Raw genomic sequence first — 24,207 nt, 5'->3', positions numbered from 1 at the left:
TTGAGAAATGGATTTAGAAATATGACTTCCCAAATACTACACTCTTACTTTGTTGGGAGGACACTTTGGAAAAGCCTCATGATGTCAGTTGTGCCAGGAAAATATGAAAAGTGTCCATTAGCAATTCTGGAAGATGTTAGAGGAAAACACATTTTTGCTTTCCTTTTATATGTGACAGCATCCTGCTGTAAGGAAGAATTATGAAGTATATGTTATATTTATTGTGCAGTTTTGGGATATAAGAAAGATAGCCCACCTTCAAAGAAAGTTCAGTCCTGCTAAAGCTGAAGCTACTTCTTTTTAGAAAGCTTCCAATCAAACATCAGATTGACCTAGTAAAAGTATGAGGCTGCTTTTTATAGTTAAGTGTATAGTTTTGAATATTATCCAGATGTATGAAAGAGGTAAATAATCTTGACTCATGCCCTATGAAGAATGCATAATGAGGTCTTGATTGAATCAAATTCATTTTAGACAGGAATTAATTTTTATAGGGTAGTCTTTGCGTTCAATTGTAATTCCATTTGAGTCTGGTGACCGCAGCAGAAATGGGTTGGTGCCCATTCTTCCCTTTCCCCAAAACAGCTACCCGAGCATTGCATCTCAGCTTGGCAGAAGGACAATATGTTTAGAAATGCATTATTGTTTTTATTGGGCAGGACACTAATGGAGGTCTTCCATGACAGCTATATTTTATAAGCTGAATACTCGAATTAGGTTGGTTACTGATCAGTTGTTGGGATATTGATTGTGTCATTTATCAAAAGTAGATTTGTTGTTGCTGTTAATTCAAGGCTCCTTATCCCACTGTGTCTCCAGTGGATAGTTTAAAAAAGCAGTAAACGTGGACTTTAAAACCTAAGGAAGCTGATGTAAACTGAAGACTCCAGTTTCAAGAGGAAGCACAACTGTCAATGTCTGTGTGGGTGTGTGTGTGTGTGTTTCTGTATGCAGGTTGAAATACCCTTTTCAAATGGCTGATTCTGCACTGAGGAAAAGGGAATTTTACACATGCTGCCTGTCCACTAAGCTTAAATTTGAAGCCATATTGTCACCATGAGTATCTCAGCATTGATTTCTGTTCTGAGGTGCAATTTTTCCATTTTATTAAGCTTATTTTCATTGTATTTATTAAATCACTATTTTATTAAATTTTTATTTTTTTAAGTTACATTATTTTATTTTTGTTATTAGGCTTGAAAAACAGTTTGCAAGGAGGTGTTACATGCTGTCCTTCCTTATGTCTTGGTTTGCAGGCAATCATTTGCCAATATATCAAGCCTCTTGCATCATTTTAAAAATAACATGGCTTAGATACATGCATTTCCTCTGTAGATATGACTATGGAATTTAAAAATATGTATACTTAGTATAACATTTGCTGACATAATGAACATGCAGTTTAAAAATAGAAGCCAGTTGGATCCCACTTCAAAAAAACAGATATAAAATCACAGAACATATAAAGGTTGCTTTGAAAGCTAGCCATAATATTTCTTCTGTGTGGGTTTTTGGTTTTCCCTGTGTAATGACTACGGAAATGTCTTTCTGGGTCTGTCCCAGCTTTAGAAACTGTGATTTTTATTTTTGTTTTTTTCCCAACTTTTTTCCTTTGAGCAACTGCTCAGGAGAATAAATTAGGCACTATGGCATGTATGGGGGTGGGGGGTAGGAAATGTCTCAAAAGAAAAGCTGACTAGAGGTGTGACAGGAGTTTGTTTAGCTGCTAGCCAGAAGACCTGCGTTTGGGAGTTTGGTGTAACTCCTTACTTGCAAAACTGTTCTAGTGTGTGATCATCAGAACATATGCACTCAGTCTCGGGGAGAAGGGAACCAGCTGGCTGGCAGAAAAATACCATTGGCATTGCCCATGTTCTTGTGTTGACAATGTCACAAGCTGCCCTCCCAGATGGAGAATTTGAATGAAGCCAGTTGTGGGTCATAAAAAAAAAAATCTTCGTTTTTGTGCATCATTCTTACTGGTTGTTATTGCTTGGATGTTGTTATTTCATGGTGAGCAAAACCAGCCTGCAGTTTTGAAGAGCTCTCTCAAGTTTCTCATTTGAGAGGAGGCAATATACAGTGAACACATTATATCACAGTGTCTATGCACTGTTTGCAGTGATGGATGCTCTTCTGCATTGTTGAATATGTAGATTTTGTGTTGCAATGTGTGGTTCTGTTTTTCCCTTAGGAACGGTCAGACCAGGGAGTCTTTCAAAAATCAGCCTTTGATGGGAGTCATAACCTCGCAGCTGCTTCTCGACGCAATGATACCATTCTCCAGCAATTTGTAACATGCAGTCCTCAGGAAGGAATAAAAGGTAGCCTCTACATATCTATCTCTTTGCTGAGACAGAGAGTGCTTTGTGGTTTTCTTTCCTGAAATCCACAGCCACCAAAAGCAGTTAATTAGAGTAAGTGCACACTATGTTACTTTGAGGCTTGAAGATCCAGCGAGGGTGGGAGAGCTGATTCAGAAGTTGTGAATGAGATTCCTGGCACAAATTCCAGTTTAAGTAACAGTTTCTAGCTCGCTGCCCCAACACGTAAGGCTGGATAAAAAACAAATGATGAGTGCAAAATATATGTTGTCAAAATGTTTATTTTCTATATATCTTTAATGAGTGCAATGATTTTTACATTTAATTTCTAGATTATGTCCTAGGTTATTATAAGCTTAATTAATTTATACTAAAACATGATGTTCGAAAAGTGCACTTGCTTATTTTAGACTTTAAGGTAAAATTTGTTCAAAGGTTAGAAACATTCCCTTAATTTACAAATTGGAATTATATTAATGAACTCATTAAAAAGCATTAGGTAATTGTGTAAATTGTGCAAAGAAAACCTACATATGCGAGCATATGGAAGCATACAAGTAAGAGCATTTAAGGCCACTTCTTTTCCTGTCTTTTTTAATTTCTGATGGCATATGGTACTATCTGTCCAATTTGCTCCTGACTCAGCAAGGTACTATTTGAAAAGTTTAAGTATTTGAGATGGTCTTGACCCCTATCCTTTTAAGTGTGCTCTCATTCTTCAAGTCAAGCACATAGCTAAATACTTTTCAGTAGGAAAAAAAGATTTTCTTTGATGTAGTTGAATTATGCATGATCTTTCCCACTTTCCTAGACAACTGTGGAATCACGGTAGCCTGCAAAAAGTAATTTCATAGGCTGCTGTGATGACTGTGTGGGGTACTTTTAATCAAAACCAAAGAGCCCTTATCTGAAAAATTCAAGAGAAACTCCCATAGAATTTAGGGGTAACTTATTTGTGTTGACTTCAATATTTTCACAGTGTGACTCCAGGCAAAGAATCAGGTATAGTCTGAAGCACTGTAAATATTCAAAGATCAGATCCTCTTGCTTAGATCTACCTTATGTTTTTCTTGTATGGAATTTACACTCATTCTATAGTTTCAGGGGAAAAGGGTCCAATCCTTGGAACTAGCCTGCTCTGTAGAGCTGGGCATTACCAAAGATATATCAGAAAGCAGCAAATACCTGTAAATGCTTCCTTAAAAATCATAAAAGCAAATGCTCTGAAGCCATTGATGCAGATGAATGGCAACTGCCAACCTGTCACTTGAATTCCAAACAAAGTATGTGGAAGAGTTGTACTTTCAGAGAAGGATTCTTCAAGTGCAATCCAGAAATCAGGACGGCTAGTTTTCAGCTCAGTCATAAAATTATTTTAAATAGGCATCTTTTTAATTAAAGAATTATGGTTAGAAGGCATTATAGCAAAAAAAGTGATGGCCTCAGAAGAGAATGTGTGAGATGTGAAAAGGAAGCTTTGGAGTGCTGCTGGCACAGGGAGGGTTTGGCGTGGCTGGGTCTTCACAATTGTGGCTTGGGAAGTGACTGCAATTGGAGTCAGCAGACAAGAGATGACAAAGAGGTTGCTACCACTTACTGAGGATGTCATTGTATTGCAATTTCTGTTGAAGATTCGGTGTTTGATGAGTAAAATTTCAGTGATCTTAATGGAAAACTATACAGGCACTTGTAGCAGGAGGGCTGTGGGACAGCTCTGATAAGAAATTGTTTTGGTGAAAGACAATTTGGGCTTAACACATTTCTGCAATGTGTGAGACTAATTTATCTTATTTTGAAATCATAGTATTAATTATTACTGAGATAATGCTCATTCTGCTTTCCATATGAACCTGTCACCTATTTCCTTTTATCACTGGTTTAAATATTTTTTTGCATTGTTTCTTAAAAAGTTTTGTCCTCAGTGTTTCAAGGCATCTGTAAGGGTGAAACACTTTTCCTGTGCACAAGCCTCCTTTATGAACTTTAGGTTGCATGTCTGTTTAAGGACATGAGCCACAGACCTAGTGAGCTTCTTGTGTCAGGCAGGAACTGATCCTTTTACATGCTCACAGTGTGCTATCCATATCTTGAACATAGAAATGCAGTTGGTACCTTTTTGCAAAGAATGCTAAAACAGAGAAGAGATTTTTAACATAATATGGGATCTGATGTAAGAATTTAATGTAGGAACTGTATTATGTTTCATAAAATGTCACTTTCTTAATTAATGTTTTCTAATAAGTTATTTCCAGTACCATTCGCTGCTCCTACTAATAAAATTCTTATAAAAGCTCAGCAAAAATACACTGAAGCTTGGCCTTCTAATATTGCTGTCTGTTTTAAGAGTCTTTTTTATTATACATGAGCAAGAAAAACTAATGTCTGGGGAAAAGTGCTTATAGCCAAAACATTAAATTTTGTCTTGCCTGTGGATATTTAAATAAAGAGGGAGGGAATAGTGATCCAATATTGAAATGCCAGTGTTTGTTCTATTTTTGCATGAATAACACTTGCTGCCTTCAGGTCCTCACTTCTTTTCCTGCCAAGCTGTTTCACGGTGTTTTTTAGAACAATCTCTTTGAGAATTGATACTTCAGTGCCAGCAGCTTTACATTTCTGGTGTTGAAAGATTACTGGAATGTGTTTCATTAGAGGTTCTGATATATTTCTTATAACCCTATATTATAAATAGTTATAGGGAAAATGCTGTCATCTCTCTGTTAAGTAGCAAAATAATCAAACTTTCTCTACTACCAGAGACTGCCGAATCCTCATGGTTCTACAAGCACCTCTGTTTTCATACATATGTGGTAACATCAACATAGAAAATTAAGTGAAATTTTTAATCATTTAGATTTTCCTTGTAAATGCTGCGCGTGTCTTATAGACAGACTCAGTTTTTACTCTGCCTGAGTTACTCTTTTTTACTCTCTTAGTCTATTTAATATCTGAAAATTCAATGCATTTTGTTCAGTACTTAGATTTATCTGGATCTGTTAGGGTCATTTCCTGAGGTCTTGAACATGGAGCCAGTGACTGCCCCTTAGGTTAAATTCTCTCATTCTCTGGCTCCTGGTCCCATTTTACTGGGAGCTGTAATCCCTTGTGATCATTTCTGATTCACTGAGGAAGTCTGACGTTTTTCTGTGTGTATCCTTTTGTTACTGTAAGAAAAATACCAGTGGTAGCCCATGATCAAACAGCCTTGGTGAAATGATGTACCAATTACTGTGAATCTAAGTTAGTATAACTACATGATATGCTCAGTCTCTTGCCGTGGCTATAAGAGTCTGCTCAGAAAGGCTAACCACAGTGTAACTGTGGTGTAGTTCTATTTCTTTTTTAGTTTGTTGGGGTTTTTGTAGGTTTGGGGTTTTTTTCCTTTTTTTCGGGTGCAAGAAGCCCATGTGTATATGTAAGGTAGCACACCTGTATTTTACATCAGACTGACAATCATTTTTTAAGGTCTCATTAAAGCTTTCTTCCTCATCTGTTTATTCTCACTTTCTTTTGATGATGCTCACACTTTTCCTGAGATACAGGGTTTGAGCTATCTTTTATTAGAAGGCTATCCAGCCAATAGGAATTTTATAGGATTCTTGAGCTAATAGTATAGGTTTGTGGGGGTTGTTTTTTCTTTGGTTTTTTTTTGGGAGTTTTTGGTTGGAATTTTTTTCCCCAGTATTTTTTGTTTGCTGTATAAGTGCTCTTATCACATAAATATAATCTATTGCTTTCTCCTTTGATCCCTCCTTGCCAACCCTTTTTCTCTCAGGTTAGGTTAGTGCTTTCAGATAGGATTTTGTACAAAAAGACTGCCAACATTCCGTGCAACAGAACAGGTCACATTAAAGTGTGGTATGTCATTATTATTAGATTGCTTACCTGCCATTGAAACCCAAGGAAGTGTCCATGTTTCCTATTAAGTTTGGGAGGGGTGAAGACATATTCTACATTGAAAAATGCAGGGACTTTTTCTTAGATGGTACCTTTGGGTTGAGAAGTGGATTTATAGGACAGTAATGAGCTGGCTTACAGTGAGCACAGCAGTCTTACTAAATATTGCAGGTATTTAAGTGTTGTTGCTTAGCAAACCACTGAATGGTTTGAGTAGTTTATATTTGTCTTTGTAAAAAGTAATTTTCTAGTGTTAGCTGGATGCTGTTTGTAAAGGTAAAGGAGTTGCAGTAGTAGTAGGAAAATGACGACTGTAATTAAGAAATGCCTCTTTATTCTCTTGCTGTGGAATAATATAAATTTTTCTTCTTCTGATCTCTTTGCTGAGAATATGGTTCTATCCTGTACATCAAAGGTGATAAATGCTCCCCATCAAAGGGACTGAAATAATGAACCTACAATCAGTCTGAATGCAGCTATGGAGAAGTTAAAAATGGAGTAAAGCAATTTGTGCCTTGCACTCAACTTCACTATAAGCACAAAGTTTCCCTATATTTACCTTTAATAATATATATGCAAATCTGAAAATCAGCTCTTCAGGAAAATCCCAAGGGGTGTATTTTCTGCTTGGTGTGATTTTAATTCTAGTTTAGTTAGTTCAGGGATTTGAATAATTTGTGATTTACTTCAGCATTGCTTGAGGCCTTCCAGTCATCAGTCAGTGAACTGGTGTAATGTAGTTGTTTCTGCAGGTTATTTAACTCCTTTCTAAATTTTGTTTCAGAGTTTCCAGTTTCTGATCGTGGCAATGGTGAAAATGAAACACCTCCACCTCTCCCACCACATCCTAGTGAGGATCTGCTGAATGAGGATTATAATCACAGGTTGGACATTAGCTCTTCTTAATAGTTACAGCACTAATTGCTCAGTAGTGGTTGTGGTAATAGTTCTAATTGATTATAAAACCTCTTTTTTTTTTTTAATTTGTACCACTTTCTTTAGTCCCTTCTAAGGTCTTTTAACATAAGCTGTGAATGTTATTTTAGCATTTAGTGTGTTGTTCATTTCAGTTGTATATAAGCTGCAGTATGCTTGCTCTACATGATAGATGATACCTGTCTTGTGTTCAGTGAAACAAAAAAAAAACTCGAAGCATAATTCCAATTAAAAAAAAAAATAATTTAAAACTGTACTGTGGGTGCAATGTGTAAATGCAGTGTGAAGTCTCTTAAAGCTTTAAAAGTCCAAGCCAAACACAGTTTGTAAGAAACTGAATCTCCTTATGTCACATGAAGATATTATTGAGATTACAAAATGAATTTTCAGTAAGTCTGAACATTGAAATGTGTAGGAGAAAACTTAATGAACTCTTTTCCAGTTGTAAAGGTATTGGGTTGATTTTTCAGATACTTCTGCAAAGCCTGCCATGCTTGATAGCAGCTATAAGCTCCAATTTCCTTAGTAAATACAGAAGTCTGGAGGTGCAGAAAAAAGAGTAAACATGTAGAAGTTCACAATGGCTCATTCTCTCTATCTCAAGTAGCACAGGATTCAAATGAAAGGCATAATTTCAGCCTCTCCTAATTATGAGGAATGTAACCAATCCTGATGATGATGCTGAAATGCACCCTTGAACATTGTTTCCTCATTTGCTGTGTGTTCAATTTTGATAGTCATGCATCTACTGCAATGCTACTAAGGAAGTATGCATTTCAGCTGGAAATGTAGCCATGTGTCTGTCCTTGTGTGCTGGGGTGTGAGTAAAAACTACTCTTAAGTGATTGGTTGCATCAAAGAGTAAATATATTTTATTATGGATACCTTGAATGCTTTATACAAGACTTTCATATCTATTTTCATTTTGCTAACATAGAGTAATTACACTAGAATAAGTTTGTTATTTCTGGTCTCTCAGGCAGGTACATATGACATGATAAACAAACAAGTCTACACAGATCAGTGCAATTCAGCATTGCATTCTTAACTGCAGTTGGTTGTTAGAATCTGTTCGTAATTTTTCCAGCAAGCTCAGAGAAAAACATTCTCCTAAATGCTAATGATGTATTAAAACAGTGATGAATTTACAGGTCCTTTGTCTCACCCTGACTTTTCCAGTGTTGTATTGTTTTTCCATTTAAAACTAAAGTTCTCCTGAAATTGAATTGCTGTATCAAGTTACATTGATTTCACTGAAATTGCATTTCAACAAAATGAATAGGAAAATACTTAGGAAAGTATTTTGACACTGCAAAATGAAACCCTTTGAGCTATTTCGAACTAAATATTTTTGTTTTTCTAAATCCTTTCTTGCTTAAGAGTACTTCAAAGAATAATAATTTCTGTTTCTAATCAAAAAAGAGACACATAGGATTTCAGATTGCATCGAGCTGTTGCATTTTGAGCTGAAAGTTACTTGGAGTTTCACTCAGGTTGCAGTTTTGAAATGTTTAGGAAGTTGCCTTAAAATAAAAGAATAAAAAAAAAAAAAGACCAAAACAAAATAAAAATCAAAGCAAGCAAACACAATACCCTGGAATTCTTCAGTTGTAGCATGCTTCATAAGACCTCCAGCCTCTGCTTAAGTGGTGCAGGGCTATAAAATAATTTTATATTAGCAGGTGAAGTAAAATTGATCCAGGTACGTTGCAGTATTTCTCCAACATTCTGTAGCATGTTATTTGGAAATGCAGTGGTTAGATAGAACTACCAAAATGAAAAGAAAGTTATTGCTGATCATTTACATTTATATTTCTTTCTGTGATGAGAAATCAAGTGACTGAAAGTGTTAAGTCTCAGAAAAGGAAGTTGAAGATCGATATCTGATTTGAAAAATGCATGCTGTGAGCAACTGGAGAAAGAAACATGTATATTTGTGCATTCTTTAATTAGTTCACTTGTGGTTTGAACTGGTACCTTAACATTTTACCTAATTTTTTTTCCTCCCTACAGCCCTATCATAAATTCAGCAGTGCATTTAACAGATCAGCACATCAACTTCAGATCTTTGACACCAGCCAAGCAGTCTGAATCAATTAATCTGAAAGCCTCAAAAAGCATGGATCTAGGTAAGAAGGGCTGGGGTGACACATAGGTCAGCTCTTTAGCCTTAGCCCATCTGCACCATCTCTGTTTCTTGCTTTTGTTTCTTTAACATCAGGGAGTAAGTTCTGCAGGAGCTACAGTGATGGGGACAATGGTCAGCCTCCTCTAGCAGCTATTTGCAAATACACTTTTATTGGAGCTGAAGAAAGTTTGTTGGTTTTTTGTTTGGTTGGGTTTTTTTTTTTCTTTCTTTTTGTAAAGGCCCATTGTATTGAAATACTAGCTGAAGAAAAGGGGGAAGGATGGAAAAATGAGCTGAAAGAATTCTGTACAAGTTTTGTATGTCTAAAATATAAAGCAAAGCCAGCAATCACAAAAATAATTTCTTTTATAAAATATAAATGATTGTAAAACTACACTGGACAAAGGGTAACGTTCCTAACACAAGTTGTTTATTTCTTCATTGACAATGACAAACACAGGCAAAATGTTGCAGTAGGTCTTTATAAATGCTTGAAGGGTGTAAGGTTATAGTTCTCTACCCATCCGTGCTGTGCAGGAGATCTTGCAGGGGGGTGAAGTAGAAAGTAAAAGGCTCTTTCAATACCAGGAAAACATTTGCAGGTGGAAGATTGAAGGGTTATTGCCACTGAAAAACCAAGCCATGTTTTACTGAGGGTTCAAGAAAGCTTGTTAAGTCTCAAAGGAAACCAAATAAGGTTTTCTTTTTCCTTTTAATTCTTCTTGGCCACACTCACTCTTTATCTGTTGGTTGGTTTTGGTTTTTTTTTTTTGAATTCCCAGTGTTGATGGGGAAACTTTGAGGACTACCATTAGGATATCTTTAATAATAGATTTGTGTGATTTGTTGGATCAGATTTGCTACACCATTAATAGAAAGTGATTAATTTTATATACAGTTTCAAGGTAGCTTTTTCTTAACTTGCAGTTTTTTTTCCATGAAGTCTTCCAGACTGGTCTTAGGTTTTTTGTATTGTTGATTTATGTTGTCATCTTAGTAGAGTATTTTGATGTAACATTAAATGTGTGTACTCCTCTAGTGGTGTGTAAGGAAAGCCAGGCAGTTATTAATGCCTGAAATGCCTAAGAATGGATGTGAATTAATTGAAGAAAGGTCTTAAGGCAGAATTGTAACACTACTGCATGACCGGGCAAAGCATGTCATTTGCTCTTCCGTTCCTGTGTTTTAATGAAGAGTTATGGATTAGGTATTTTTTAAAGAATGAAAATGCTGCTCAAAAAATGATTAGGTTTACAGACTCGAGTCAAACCATATATTGCATGTAGTCTACTAGAAAAATGAATGTTCAGCTTTATTGAGCCTTCTTTTAGAAAGGTTTGCTTCCAGCTCCCACAGAAGTCCCAGAAAAGAATGCTCATGAACACCAGTGTAAAATTAGTCAATTGTGTGTGAGAGCATATTCAGAACTGCCAGGTAACTCATACTTCAAGTTCTATACACAATCTGTTCCTGACACCCAGGAGCGATGCTTTGAGAATATACATGAGTCACTAAATCATGGTGGCTAAAAACTAGAATAAAATTGGATGCAAAAATGAAACAAAAATTAGACACAAATGTATCTTTTAGAGTGTTCAAAAATTGTTGCCTGTAGAAGGTAGCTGTTGGAAAGTTCCCTTGTGTTATAAAAGTAAAAAATAAAAAGGGTGATAACCAGTCTGATTGACTATGTGAAGGTAAATCTACTTGAGACACTCATATAAGGAGTTTGAGGGACTACGAAAGATCTGCACCGTATTTTTTTATAAATTACAATAGATGAATTAAAATTCCTTGCACATAGCTTGGCAGTTAATGAAACTGAGGAAGATGAAAGCTGGGACCTTTTACCATCATTCTCTAGCAAGCAGTGAAGTACCATGTTTGGCCTTCTGCCTTTTGAAAGACTTTAAGCAGAAGCTGCTGTTTGAAAGAGAAAATGGAACAGAAACATGAAAATCTCAAGTGAAGTAACTGCAACATAAAGTGCTTCAAATACAAATAAAATCCCAATAGTTTGATATAAAAAAATGTGCTTCCAAATAGAGCATTCAGATAATAGACTTTCCAGGATGGATTTTTGGGAAAGCAAAGTTATTTCTTAGGGGTTTTTTTGCTTGCTTCTTGCTTAACTGCAGTCATGACCAACAGTAACTTCTCACCCCAGCATGCAGCTGTGTACCCATACTGATTTCAATGCACTGCTAAAAAAAAAGGAAATAGGGAAGTAATCTTCCATCAGATGTGGTAGCAAAGGAGAAATGTTCTTTCTCTGAGAAGATCTAGGCCCTATTTTTCCAGTAGTCATGGGACACTGTACACTTAGTACATTTCTTTTGTTCTCAAGTTCTGCCAGTCCTCTCAGAAATAAATCTGACAGGATGAACAGAAAAAAGCACAGAACTGGAGTCCAGGAGGAGAACTGTGAGACCTTAGAACACATGATTTAGATGCAGTTCCTTTCTTTTTAAACCAAGTTGCCTCTGAATCATGTGTCTCCACAGATCTGTGAAATCACCCAGAGATTGGGTCTAGAGACCCAGAATGACAATCACAAATTCAGCAGACAACAGAATTTGTCTAATACAGGGCAAGAATGTGAAATCTGTACTGCTACTCACTTAGGAAACATTCTACTTCACCTTGAAATGTGTGTAATGCACCCATTGCTCAATTACAAGGTTACAAAGGCCGGGATTGCTTAATCACATCACCATGCAAAGGATCATTGAAGGTGGGTAACATTTTAAACAGAAGAAAATCCAGATATTACTATAGATTGTGAACTTTATGTGAAAATGATAAATTCATTAAATTAGGAAGCTAGTGAAATTGTATATTAAGGGTCTTCCTGGCTTTGATGAGGCCTGATGTATATACAAGAGGCAAATCTGTAAAGATTAGTCTATAATTACACAGGTTCACTATGGAGGCTCATTTAATGTTGATGTTTCTCTTTTCAGTTATATACATATTTAAGCCCAGAACCCTTTGAGTGCTTAATCTGCTTTCCAGTCATAGCAATTTACAAAATAATAATTTCTATAAATTAATATCCTCAGTGAATAATATGAGGTAATAATGATGGATAATGAAAAAATGTTCAATACTGCTAACTGTGCATCAGTTTGTTGTTACCACTCTCCAGAGCAAAGCCTGCAGTGAAAGGAACTTGGCACATCCAGGTGTAGGTTACTTGCCAGTGGGGCAGCTGGAGTTTAGTTTATTGACACTTGGTGTATGTCAGGACTGTTGGCTGGGCAGCTGGACAGGAGCAGAGGGTATGAACCACTGCCACCTGCTTGTTTAGGCTGCCATGCTGTGAGTCCTGTGGACTGGCACAAGTCTTAACTGCCAAATTCAGAGATAGCATGAACCCAAAAGTAGCATTGCCTGAAGTTGGTGTGTTTCAACAACTCAGTTTCTTTCCAGATGAATTAGTTTTTGCTTGAAACTACTTTAAAAAAATAAAATAAATATCAGTGGCATATGTTATTGAGTTACTGTTGTAGAAATTAAAAGAAGAAAAAAGCACATGTAGTGGTAATGATACTTTTTTTTGGTTTTGCAGAGATGAGCAGAACTTGCTTCATCCGTACAGATGTCCTTGTGCAGAGTGTATTGGGGGCAGGGTGACTGGTCCTCTGTTTTGGAATCCATCATTTCCACAGTGATCAAATGCTTCTCAAAATTTACAGCTTCATTCAGAATAATAGGCTACAGATTAGTTCCATGTCAGCCATAAGTCTTAATGTTCTTCCTTGCTGCTGTGTTGAGATAATGACAGCACTTTCTGGGTCACTGGCAGAGTTCACATCCTGTGTCTTATGGTAGATATTTCTTTGCCTTGCCTACTTTTATATTGAACTGGTGGTGATAAAAAGAGCACAGCCTCCCTGTTTTCTTCTGCTGATTCTGGCACTTGACACATCCTCTCTGTTGCATATTTTTTTTTATTCTTCAGCCATGTCATCCATATGTTAGCAAAGCAAAGATCCCAATTATAACTGTGACTTCAAGAATTTATGCAGAACCAAACAAAGTCTGACTTGGTACTGACCAGAGTTTCACTGCATGCAAAGCTTGGGCTTGTGCTTTGAGAATAGTGTTAAAAATAAGCAAAACAAAATCAAAAATGGCGGAAATAAATGTTGTGTTTTCTCTTCACACTGAACTGGAACACTTTTTTTGGAACTTAACAGCATATTGAAAATTAAGAAATCAATGACTTCTAAATAAGTAATTGGAAGGATGATTTTTCCTTCCTTTTAACAACCTTCTGTACACACACATTTTCCCTTGCATTACCACAGTTCTCTAGAGGAGAATTTCTATATAATATTTTGTCAGAATCCTTTTTCAATAGTTTGTTCTTTTAACTATATTAAAAAGGAAATTTTTGTAATGTTAATGTGAAATTGTTTTTTTTATTGTTACATTAGTGTGCTCTATGAAAACGAAAGGAAAGAAGGTGTCTTATTATCTATCTCCAGCACCCTTACTTTCCATAAATCTTTATGCACAGGAGTGATTTAGACTGTGCATAAATGTACTGTAAAAACTACAGCCATGGGAATTGTGTGCAAGCACATGAAAGTGTAGCTTGTTTTAACCTGAAGCAACATGAAATTGAATCATATGAGTATGTAGCATTTTTGTTGGGTATCAATTCAGGCGAAGTACTGTGTAGATTTATATTTGAGGATGTTGGTATAATAACCCATGACCACTGTCCCAAGGTGCTGCTTAATTCCCTCTTCTTTTCCTCATCAAAGGCAAAACCCCATAAATTTTAACTGATTAAGCTCTATAGCCTGAAGAAATGGATATGTCCTTTACTTGATTTTAAATGTGAGTGAAATATTGTTTGCTGAAACATCATTAGACATACTTGGAATCCCTTAACCTTGGGGCATATTTATTAAAATATCGGGCAGCTTACTTATTTAGGAATAATTAGCAAGTAAATGTGCAAGGTATAAGGTAGAGTATTCTGCAAGGAAGCCAATATTTAACTAAATGCTAATTTCTTTGTTAGTGAAGGGATGCATTCAATTACAGTTCATACTTTTAAAATGCCTCAAAATGGAGGGAAACCCGTGTCCCATATCCAGAAGGATGTGGAAAATGCAGTCAAGATGCTATTAGCTGCTTCATGGTTTGCTCTGAAGCAGATTATTTTTACTCTGGGTGTAATTTCTGTAAACTGAAATAAATATCTTAAAACATAGGCAAATGAGGACCAGACAGAGCTAATGAAGATTGGTCTTCCAAGCAATGTTTGGATTCAGATACAATTAAAAGAATACATTTGGGAGGTCTCTAGTGAGAGTTATGGTATTAGTGGGACAAAAAGTAGTTTGGTATTTTAAAGTCATTGTTTTGTTAACCATGTTGTGTGTATGGAATACAATTATTTGTTTGCTTTGACTTGAAACCAATTTCAGAACTGCATTTAGGAGCTAGTTAGGCTTGTTAGAGCATTAATGAGGAAATGGAGAAGATGGATCAGAATTCTAAGAGTCTATTCAATGTTACTGGCTTAGTAATTAAAAAATCATCTTTGGAAGAGAGATTTTTCAAGAACAAAAATGTTATGGGTTAAGGAAAAACTGTATTGCTTATGGCTGTGATTATCTTTGGTATCATGGGCCAAAAGAGATTTTAACGTGATTCTAACTTATGTCATGAGTAGCTTTCTAGTACTGTCAGATTAGATGTATATTTTCTGAGGCTCTGTGTAGAATCAATTTTTACGAATGAGCACAATGTCGTTTTCATAGTTTAAATGACTTTCAAATTTCTGTTTGTAAGATCTGTAATTCAGGAATGAAACAAAATCGTTTCTTAAGTGATAGGGATGCTGTTAACTGAATTGAAATGAGACTGAAATTAGGGTTTTTTCTGTATGAAAAGAGAGGCTTTTAACAAGGCTAATTTTGTTACTCAGTTTTACACCAAATTAGTGCGGTTGAGGGGACAGTGAGTTGTGGCATAAAGGCAGAAGTAGGCAAAAGAGACTATCAACTGTTTGGACTGGTTTTGTAGAAATCTTCTAGGACTAAAGGAAGTTCATTGTGGAGCAGACTGAGAGCGTTACACGGGTTGTGATGGTGACACAGCTGAGAATGTGGTAACACATGCTTGAGGTGGTATTTTTTTAGGTTGCTTTAGTGTAAGTTTGAGTGGATCTGTTAATGCAGTTAGATTATTGAAGTGTTAGGGGGATAAAATAGCAATTAAGTTAATGTATAGCTACTGTAAGAAAGAAAGTAAGGATGATAATGAAGTAACTTTTAAGAACACTGGTATAAATATGTTGTCTAAACTTTGTCTTAAATCTGTTCCCTATCAATGTTTTCAATCAGTGAGTGACAGATTACATTAGGAACTTGCAGTTTAACCCTAGGAATTTGGAAGAAGTGTTAATGACATGTGGAAGACGTGCAGGTGCAGGGGGGAGTTTTAGCCTAGTGTGGTTTCTCTGGAACAGAGGTGAGAGAGGATTACAAAAGACAACAAAAGTGTAAAAGAAGCCACAATGGCCTCAATTAACAGCGTAACCCTAAAGAATGAGTAGTTATGGCACTACTAGAAAGTGAAGAAATTCATATCATGCTGGCTGGGAAATTGTAAAGCAGTGATTTTTTTCTGCCAGGAGAAAACCTTCCATTTAAAGCTAAATGTGCTTAGTGGACAGCCTCAACTGTACTTCTGGTTCTTCAACAAGTAGTAGTAATAGCAAATGCAAGCTTAAGCATTTTCATTCTCATGTGCTGACATACAAGATATATCCCTTGAGGATCTTCTCTGAATACAATTGAATTGAAGTATTAAATCAGTTCTAACAAAAATTGTTCTGAAAAATCTAATTAGAGAAAACCTTGTACAGGAGAGAAAAAGAATCCAGAATCATGGTTTGGATGTGATTTGTTCCAGTCTTTAAATGTGCTGAACAGGAAATCCCGAATGTTGTCTTAGATGCCATTTTGGGAAAGGTTTATCTTTTTTTTATTTCCTACTTCATAAGTATAATTTTTCCTTGGCCCTTTTGCAAGCTTTTTGGTAATCTCTGTGCTTTTCAACACTGAAGTGAGCAGAAATCTATTAAGGACTCCTAAACCTTCAAGAGTGGGTAGCTGGTGGATATCTAGGTCTCCCCAGAACAAATGCCCTTATTTGGAAGAAAGGTGAACAGAAGGAATTACTGAACAGAAATATTTGAAGCCAGTGCAGGTTTACCCTTCCTGATACACACGTTTTGTCACTAGTGTGGATTTTAACCTCTGGTCTATGTACATAGCACTTTGGGGCAGACCTAGAACAGTAAGCAACATTTTCTAAGTGGTGGTTGTGAGACAATTGACACCATTTCTCCAAGTGATTTATGCCACTCCTAGATGGGGAAACGCATCACCCATAAAATAAAACTGGCAGGAGAATTACGTTCCTGGCACTATCACTGACTAAAACTAATTGATGATGCGCTGTCTTCATTATGATGAGAGGGCTGAGTAAGGATAGAGTTCACCAGGTAAAAAACGTGACCCATTTGAGGCTTTGCTTTCTTATCATATGTTTATACCATAGAAACTGATGGATTCTGAGAAGTGTGGAAGCATCATTTATATAAATAGTTTGGGAATACAGGCCTTGTGAACTGATTACTGAACAATAAGAAATTTATATTTGGCTTCCTATTAATTAACAAAGGTATTTGTTAGGAAATTTGTTTTCTAGGAAATTCTTTTGTGTTTCAGTGTCTTATAATTTTATTCCTCATTAATTGTAATTTTAATCCTTGTTTGCTTCTTTTCTGAGTGCAGAACTGCAGCCGGTCTTCAAAGGTACGTGTCAGTTTGTCCAGCAGAAACACGTGACTTTCAGATGTTTAGAAGGTTTTTTAGTAGCTCTTTATCAATGTGCAAAACTGATGCTTCATGAAAGTGTCACTTCAGTTGAATAAGGGAACCTTGTGTCTTGTGAATGGTAGTAACTCTGGTTTGGGGAAAAGTAATGCAATGGATCAGCAATTGAACTGGGCAGAAGGGGGGAAATTGGTTATGACAATTGGCAGCAGCATTGATTTGTGCTTCTCTACAACACAGTTTGGAGCTAGATTGTTAGCCTGTGTGTAAGCCTGGACTGGATTTGGCACAGACTTTGAGAAGTCCAGAAGCTTGTTGTGTACTAAACCATTGGAAGTCATGCAATTCAAATGAAATGGCTATCTTGAGCAGGGCACAGAAATGGCAGTCAAAACATTTATGTGGAAGGACACAAAGGCATGTTGGGTACCTCTACTGTTGTTAAATAACAACATCTATTTTCTTGAAGCAAAACAGCATTCCAGAGTATTACCGTAGGAATACTAAAAAACTCATGGCGTAAAGAGATGGGATTTCTTACTCTCTGTAGTGATTGTTGGCATAGTTTAAAAAAAAGTATCAGTGGTTTGCTATCAGCTGGGCAGATTTGTTTGGTTTAGTAATATTACTTCTTTCATAATCTGTGGTCTTGCTAGGCCCCCAAATGTCCATGATTTTATTAAGTAGCTGCAAAACTTCTTTCATCTTTTATTTCAGCAATTACTTTGAGTACTGACAGTGAATGCATAACTGGTTTCTGTGGTGAAAATGTGGTTCCTAAATAATAGATGTAACTTAAAAAGAGCTAGCATGATTTCCACAGACAAATATTAATAACTTCATGAACTAACAAATCCCTGGGGTTTCAGGGACATTTCAAAATGTGAAGTATTTGATTAACAAGTAAAGGAGAAGTATCTTCTTGTTTGTCAATCTATTTATTCTCTTGTCTGAATCCTTCCCAGATTTTTGTTTGAGTTTTTTCTTTGGAGTCCCAAATTAGGTGGTTTCTATTTTTTTGAGATGTTATGCATTTAATAATTCTAGCTCAAAATATACAGTAATTCTAGTGTCTTCATAAAAATATTTACTTGTGCATTCCCAAGTGTGGTCTTCTTGAGCTGAAATATTTCAGTTATTTGCAAAGTAATTACTTTCTGATATTGCAATATAAAAATAATTAGAATTCCTTTTACTTGAGTTTTAAGAGTAGATGGTATTTTTTTCTTGTTTAAAATCTTTCATGTGATTTTCTACAAAGACAGGCCAAAACTAATAGAATTTTAGGAAAGAAATTTCCTCTTACTTCTTTCCTTTTTTCAAAGGCCAAGAACTAGAGAGAGACTATTTTTGTCATAACTGAATGTTTGTATCAGTTTTGAACAACATGCAAAGAAGTGTTTTCAAATGTTATTTTGTGGAACAGCATGTCCCATGTATTTCCTAAACGAAATCTTTGGTTACAAAGTTTTCAACCTTGGCATACAAAGTATTTATCTTCTGTTAGCCTTTTTCTGGTTTTGTTTTTATTGGATTTTTTCCTGTGGTCTTCTCCTTGTTGCCAGGGGAAACAAGGGAAGCAATGGGGTTCTTATTCAGTGAGTTTTCTGGGCTACTTCTGTTCAATCTAATGAAAGATGGCCAGCCTAAAAAGCCCTGCCTGAGCATAATAACCCATGAAATGAAAACTACCCTGTGGAGGTGCACACGTATTTTGCTCAAACTTTGATATAGAACTTTAATATTTGCATTTCCCAGGTTTTGTGCATGTATGTGCTTAAGCTCATAATGCTAACCTTGTATTTTGGTAAGATTATTTTTCATTTTTTAATCATTTTATTCTTCCTTTCCCTCCAGTATTAAAATCTAATTTTTGTGTGTGAAGCTGGTGTGTAAAGTATGATTAAGTTAAATGGATTTATCCCTTTTAATAATGTAAAACTTAGTTTCAGGCAAACCAAGTCATCAGCATAGCTTTAAAAATTTACTGTGAACCTTGGGTTTTGTCTTTTTTTTTTCAAGTTCCTATGTACTGTAACATTACCTGCTTTAAGTAATTACCATACATTATACTGGTTGCCACTAGTGACTGCTATAATTAAGGCTGTGAATCCGTTTCCATTATAATCCCTTGTTTTCACACAATCATAACTTGTCAAAACACTAACCTTTAGGACCAAAGTTTTCCTCAGTTGTTTTGCTCAGAGAGAAATTTAGGAGGAGGGAGCAGGAAAAGGAGTTTGAGCTATCCTTATAGTAAATCCTTGTCCAGTCATTTTGCATTGTAGGATCAAACTGCATAGCAAGGAGTTCGATAGTTATCATTTCCAGGGACAAAAAAGAAGTTGAAAAATCAAGGACTTCAGTTCTGGTTGCACTTCTAATTTTGAATTAGTCTCACTGCAGTTTTGTTTAGCAGAATCTCCACATAATGCTGCAAGCAGAATTAGTCTTCCTTTATTAGTGCCTACATCCCATAAAAACCATACACTATGTCAATTTGCTGATATCAGAGGGCAATTGGGTCACAGAAGTAGAGAAGAAATACAGTGGTCATTTGTGGATTCATGACTCCACTTGTGAATCCCAGTCCTCAATTTGATGTTGATTTTTGAGGGTAAAAGCTTCCCTAAATGTGCAGAGGCAATATAAGAAAATATTTACTGTCATTATTTTCCCAGTAGTAATTCCTAAATGTCAGTAACGACCGTACTGCTCTCTCCTAGGTAGAAAATAGCAGGTTCTGGTATTATGGCAGATGACCCTCTGTGTAAACTTTTGATAGTGACTGCTGTACAGAGCTTGTTTAAGTTTGCATTTATGGAATTTTTGGTATGACTTGACAATTTATTTTATCATATAAAGAGATTATGTTTTAAGGTGAGTTATAAGGGAGTGCTTGGGTAGGCAGAGTTGAAGGATAAGCTTTCAACCCTAACATTCATTTCCTGTTCTTGTTTTATCATCCCTAACATTACATTGACTGCTGGTTTTTTTGCATAGAATTCATTTTAAGAAATAGTGATTGGCTCTTCCCCTCAGCCCTCCAGGAGAGTATTTTAATTAGTTTCTTGAGTTATATGACAATAAACTGAAGTTACTGACAGGACTTCCAATTCCTGTTACATTCAGAATTTGCTCCTCCACTACTGTCTGCAAACTGTTGCTACTGCAAGCATCTTTCTTTATAAGATGATGTGAAATACTACAAAGTTACAATTTATAGACAAAATATAACATAGAAAAAATGCATAAACCTTTAAAAAGATCAGGGTTTGGGAGACCTTATTATCTGCAGAGGTCTTGTGAGCCAGTGAGACGTCTTGCAGATGGGAAGGTTTCCACATCTGGATTCTTTTTACAATTGAGGTCTTTGATCTGAAAATGTTACAACTCTCCTATGCCCTGTGATTTGTCTGGCAAAATGAGTTATTTACAAGTGCAATTGCTCTTCTGACAACTCAGTTTTGAGTGTGTAAGTTCTGAGGTCCTGATCTGTAATCCACAAGGACTGCTGGTAGTCGTTTTATTGGTTTCAGAGGGCTTTGATTCAGATATTTGGACTTTGAAGCACCCCATGTGGATTAGGTAAAGAAAGGATTTTTTTTCCTATTATTATAATTTAAAGATTCAGGATACTGTGTCTGAAATAATTTGACAGTGTTTCAAAGGCTTGTGAATTTAAATAAGTTTCTGATCTTTGTGTCTTTTCTTTTATTTCTCCAGTGGCAGATGAAAGCAAAGTTGGTTTGTTGGCCGGACACAAATCGGGTAAGCTGTCCTATTTTGGAGAAAAAGTCAGCAACTTGGAAGTAGTATGGGCAGTAAATGAAGTCAGCTTCCATGAACTGTGGTGACAAAGACACTTGCAAATTGAGGCATTACTTTGTAAGCACTGACTCCAAGTTGAACGATGATGAATTAGGGGTTGCTCTTAGCCAGGCAGTGTATGTAGGCAAGTCATTCTCAGGAAGAGCTGTAACTTTATTTTTCAGTACAGGTGTTGTAAACTGGAGAAAATGCACTTTCAAACAAGTAGAAGTGCACTATTATGGACTGTAGAGACTTAAACAATACACACTTTGAGAATGACAAGTATTTATTTGCTTTTTCTTATTGCTCAGAGTTACACTTCCATTACCAGGAATACTGAAGACAAAGATAAAAAAATTTACAGAGTAAAAAAAAAAAAGTTACAGCTTTTCCTTTTGTTGTGCTTGTGCAGGAGAAATAATTTGTTTTTTCTTAAACTTTTCAGGCAATAATAATAAAAAGCATTAATCCATAGTGCTGCAATTACTCTACTTGCTTACTAAATAAGTTCTGCCAATCATGCCAGGGCATTGTACAACTTGAAGCTGTTGTATTAAAAAAACTTCCAAGGCATTGTCACATAAGATTGTAATTTTTCATGAGCTGTGGGTAACCTGACATGAGAAACCTTAAACTTCCTAGAAAACTTCAGTTATTCAGCAGTGTCTTCTGATGTTAGGAAATCCTGAAGTTTCAGACTGTCCCTTTGTAGCACATTGTACACTGCCCTTTCCCACTCCATGGATAGGTCTAAGCTGAATTAATGCAAAAGGAGGTCAGCTATGAGATTCCTGATTGTTTATGGTATTCTTTCTCTGTACGGCTGGGTGTCCTTCTTTAGTTCTCTGGTGTGGATTTTCCTTATCTGAAGACCTTTTCCTGAACTTAGTGGACAAATTCTTTTTAAATTTTTTGGCATCTTTCCTAGGTTTGTGAAGTTCTTGGATTCTCTTTCTGAATCAGGGAATAGTTCATATGTCTTGTAATATTATCACTCTTGGGAAGAAAAAAAATTCTTTCAACTTTCTCTTTTGGGAATGTGAAAGCTTCAAAGAAATGATCTTGTCAACTTGAAGAACCTGAGGGTGTTGCCCTTGGGCTTTTCCCTGTTCAGAAAAATTACTACAAACACTGCAACATCATGCAGTTTACCAAAGATCAATGGAATTCACTGCTATCAAAGAATATTGAGGGATAAGATTATAACTCTTTGGCAGTCAATTGTTTTAGGTACATTAAGCTTTATAATTTTTAGTAACATTTGATCTTTCTTCTGCACACTTCTGCAGATTCTTGAAAACTGACTTTGAAAAGTTTTCTGTTTGAAGACACCTACAGATTTTATGTGAACATGTGGACCTCTATTTATTGAACTTTGACTTGTTTGCTTTACTTATTCCTCACAGATCTCTTACATATACCTAAGATCTTTTTTCATAAACTAAAATCAGTGGCCAACAAATCACCCAAGGAATAGATACAAAGATTGCTCAAGTTGTTTCTCTTCTTTTTTCCCTGTATGAATAAAAGAATTTAGCTAACTTCTGAGACAGTTGGCATGTAAATTATTTTTATTGGTCCTATCCTCTTTAAATACTGTTCAAATACCATTGAAAAACATTTCTCCTGCTCTCTATGTTCCATTTCCTAACACTTCATAAAGGAAATCAAGCTGCAATTTTGGTTTCCACATTTTTCCATTCAAATATTTAATTTAAAGGTCTGTTGAAGAACATGGTGTTCTTTTTCTCTGGTCCCTTTTTACTCTATGCTTTCTGGAAATATATGTGCAATTGTCTGACGTTTTGTCCCACCACTGTGACGTTTAGTCACAGTGATGTGAAAAGTTCTGTTTTCACATTATTCATTGTGCTGCCTTCCTGTAGGTGTCTTAAGAACGTTAAAGGGAGACATTGCAGCTTCTTGTGCTATGAGCAAAGCACAGGTTTTTTCTCATTACAGAATGGAGTTTCCATCCAATTCTAGACTTCAGGAAACTAAATGTACTTCTCTACAGAATTAATTATCACCTACTAACAATCAATGCAATTATCCTGTCTCTCCTTCAACATGACTTGTTCTGTAAAATACACAGCTGAGTAATTCTCTCTAGGGAAATATCCTTTCTATTTCTTCTGGGCAGTGGCTCTTCAAGCGTTTAGTCTCAGCTTTTGGAACAGCTACTTTATCCCTCACATATCACATGTTATGGAGCAGCAGCAGCAGGAGTTAGAGGTGTGCATTAATTTCAAGAAGGGTTTTCACAATTCTCTGTAAGACTGAGGCATTAGAAGGATCTGTAGCTCTAGCCCCATCTGTCGTTTTGTATACTGCACCCACAAGCAGTGGTTCCTTTCCCCCCCACCTTACTTAAAGAGTAGATTTGGGTTTTAGAAGTATATTGGGACATATCCTGAGCTTGTAAGCATGTTCTGTGGAAAGGTGGCTGGAGCTTTGTTCCAAGTACATATATGACCCTTACAGAAATCTACCTGTGAGTTCTGGTTCTCATATGAGGTCTGTATTTCATCCTACTGGATGGAAGACTCCTGCTGTGCTTACAGGTGTTCTTAGTATTGAAAATACTAAGAATACTATTGAAAATACTTTCTGCAGTGCCATCAGCAAAAGCACTGGAGCCTCCTGGTCCTTTTCTGGAAAAAAAAAAAACAGATTTCAAAGTGCATGAGTGAGTGTGTGTGTGTGTGTAAGACAACTTCTCTGAATCCTCTAAGAAAGAATTTGTCCTCTGTAACCTTCCTGCCTTCCTGTGTGCTCAGCAATGGTATGTCAATACCAATGATGAGAATGAGAAGCAGACAAGTGGTGCCTCTGTTGTATAAGCAGGGAAGATCCTTGAAAATTCACAAAGATGAAAAATCAGCAGCTTTAGCTTAGTTTTTCATAAAACTCCTAGGTTCTTGTAAAAGCAGTTCTATGACAGTTAAGAGAATATCCTTTATAAAGAAGGGCAAGAATTGCATATCAAATATAACCTGATTTATATCAAATAATGAAATTGAGTACTGATTTTTTTGCAGCTATTTTAATTTTTTTTTCTAAAATTCTTTTTTGTGCTCTGAGTTACTGCTTAGAACACTTTAGCATGTATTGACTGTCTGCTGAGGTCTCTGCTGACACAGCTCTTTCAGATGATGCAGTGCTGGAGAAAAGCTGATGAGTCTTTCTTTATGAGCTCTGACATATTAATTAACAAAATGGTCAAGAAAGCTTTCCTATT

The 24,207-nt window shown here is 36.1% G+C and overlaps 1 protein-coding gene across 2 annotated transcripts in view; it reads left to right on the top strand.

The window, feature by feature from the left end:
- PARD3B (par-3 family cell polarity regulator beta) overlaps nt 1-24,207 on the top strand; it is a 394,298-nt gene that overhangs the window by 205,860 nt on the left and 164,231 nt on the right. Inside the window, exons 13-17 of one of the 2 annotated variants that reach the window (XM_036386685.1) lie at nt 2,195-2,324; nt 7,006-7,105; nt 9,171-9,286; nt 17,112-17,132; nt 20,880-20,924. In XM_036386685.1, the coding sequence (XP_036242578.1) occupies nt 2,195-2,324; nt 7,006-7,105; nt 9,171-9,286; nt 17,112-17,132; nt 20,880-20,924 (412 nt within the window). The remainder of the gene's footprint in view (nt 1-2,194; nt 2,325-7,005; nt 7,106-9,170; nt 9,287-17,111; nt 17,133-20,879; nt 20,925-24,207) is intronic. The other variant, XM_036386687.1, reaches the window with a different exon arrangement.

This window comes from Molothrus ater, chromosome 7 (genome assembly GCF_012460135.2).
Source record: "Molothrus ater isolate BHLD 08-10-18 breed brown headed cowbird chromosome 7, BPBGC_Mater_1.1, whole genome shotgun sequence".
NCBI classification, from domain to species: domain Eukaryota; kingdom Metazoa; phylum Chordata; class Aves; order Passeriformes; family Icteridae; genus Molothrus; species Molothrus ater.
The sequence above is the reverse complement of the archived record's forward strand: the minus strand, read 5'-3'. Positions and strand labels throughout refer to the sequence as shown.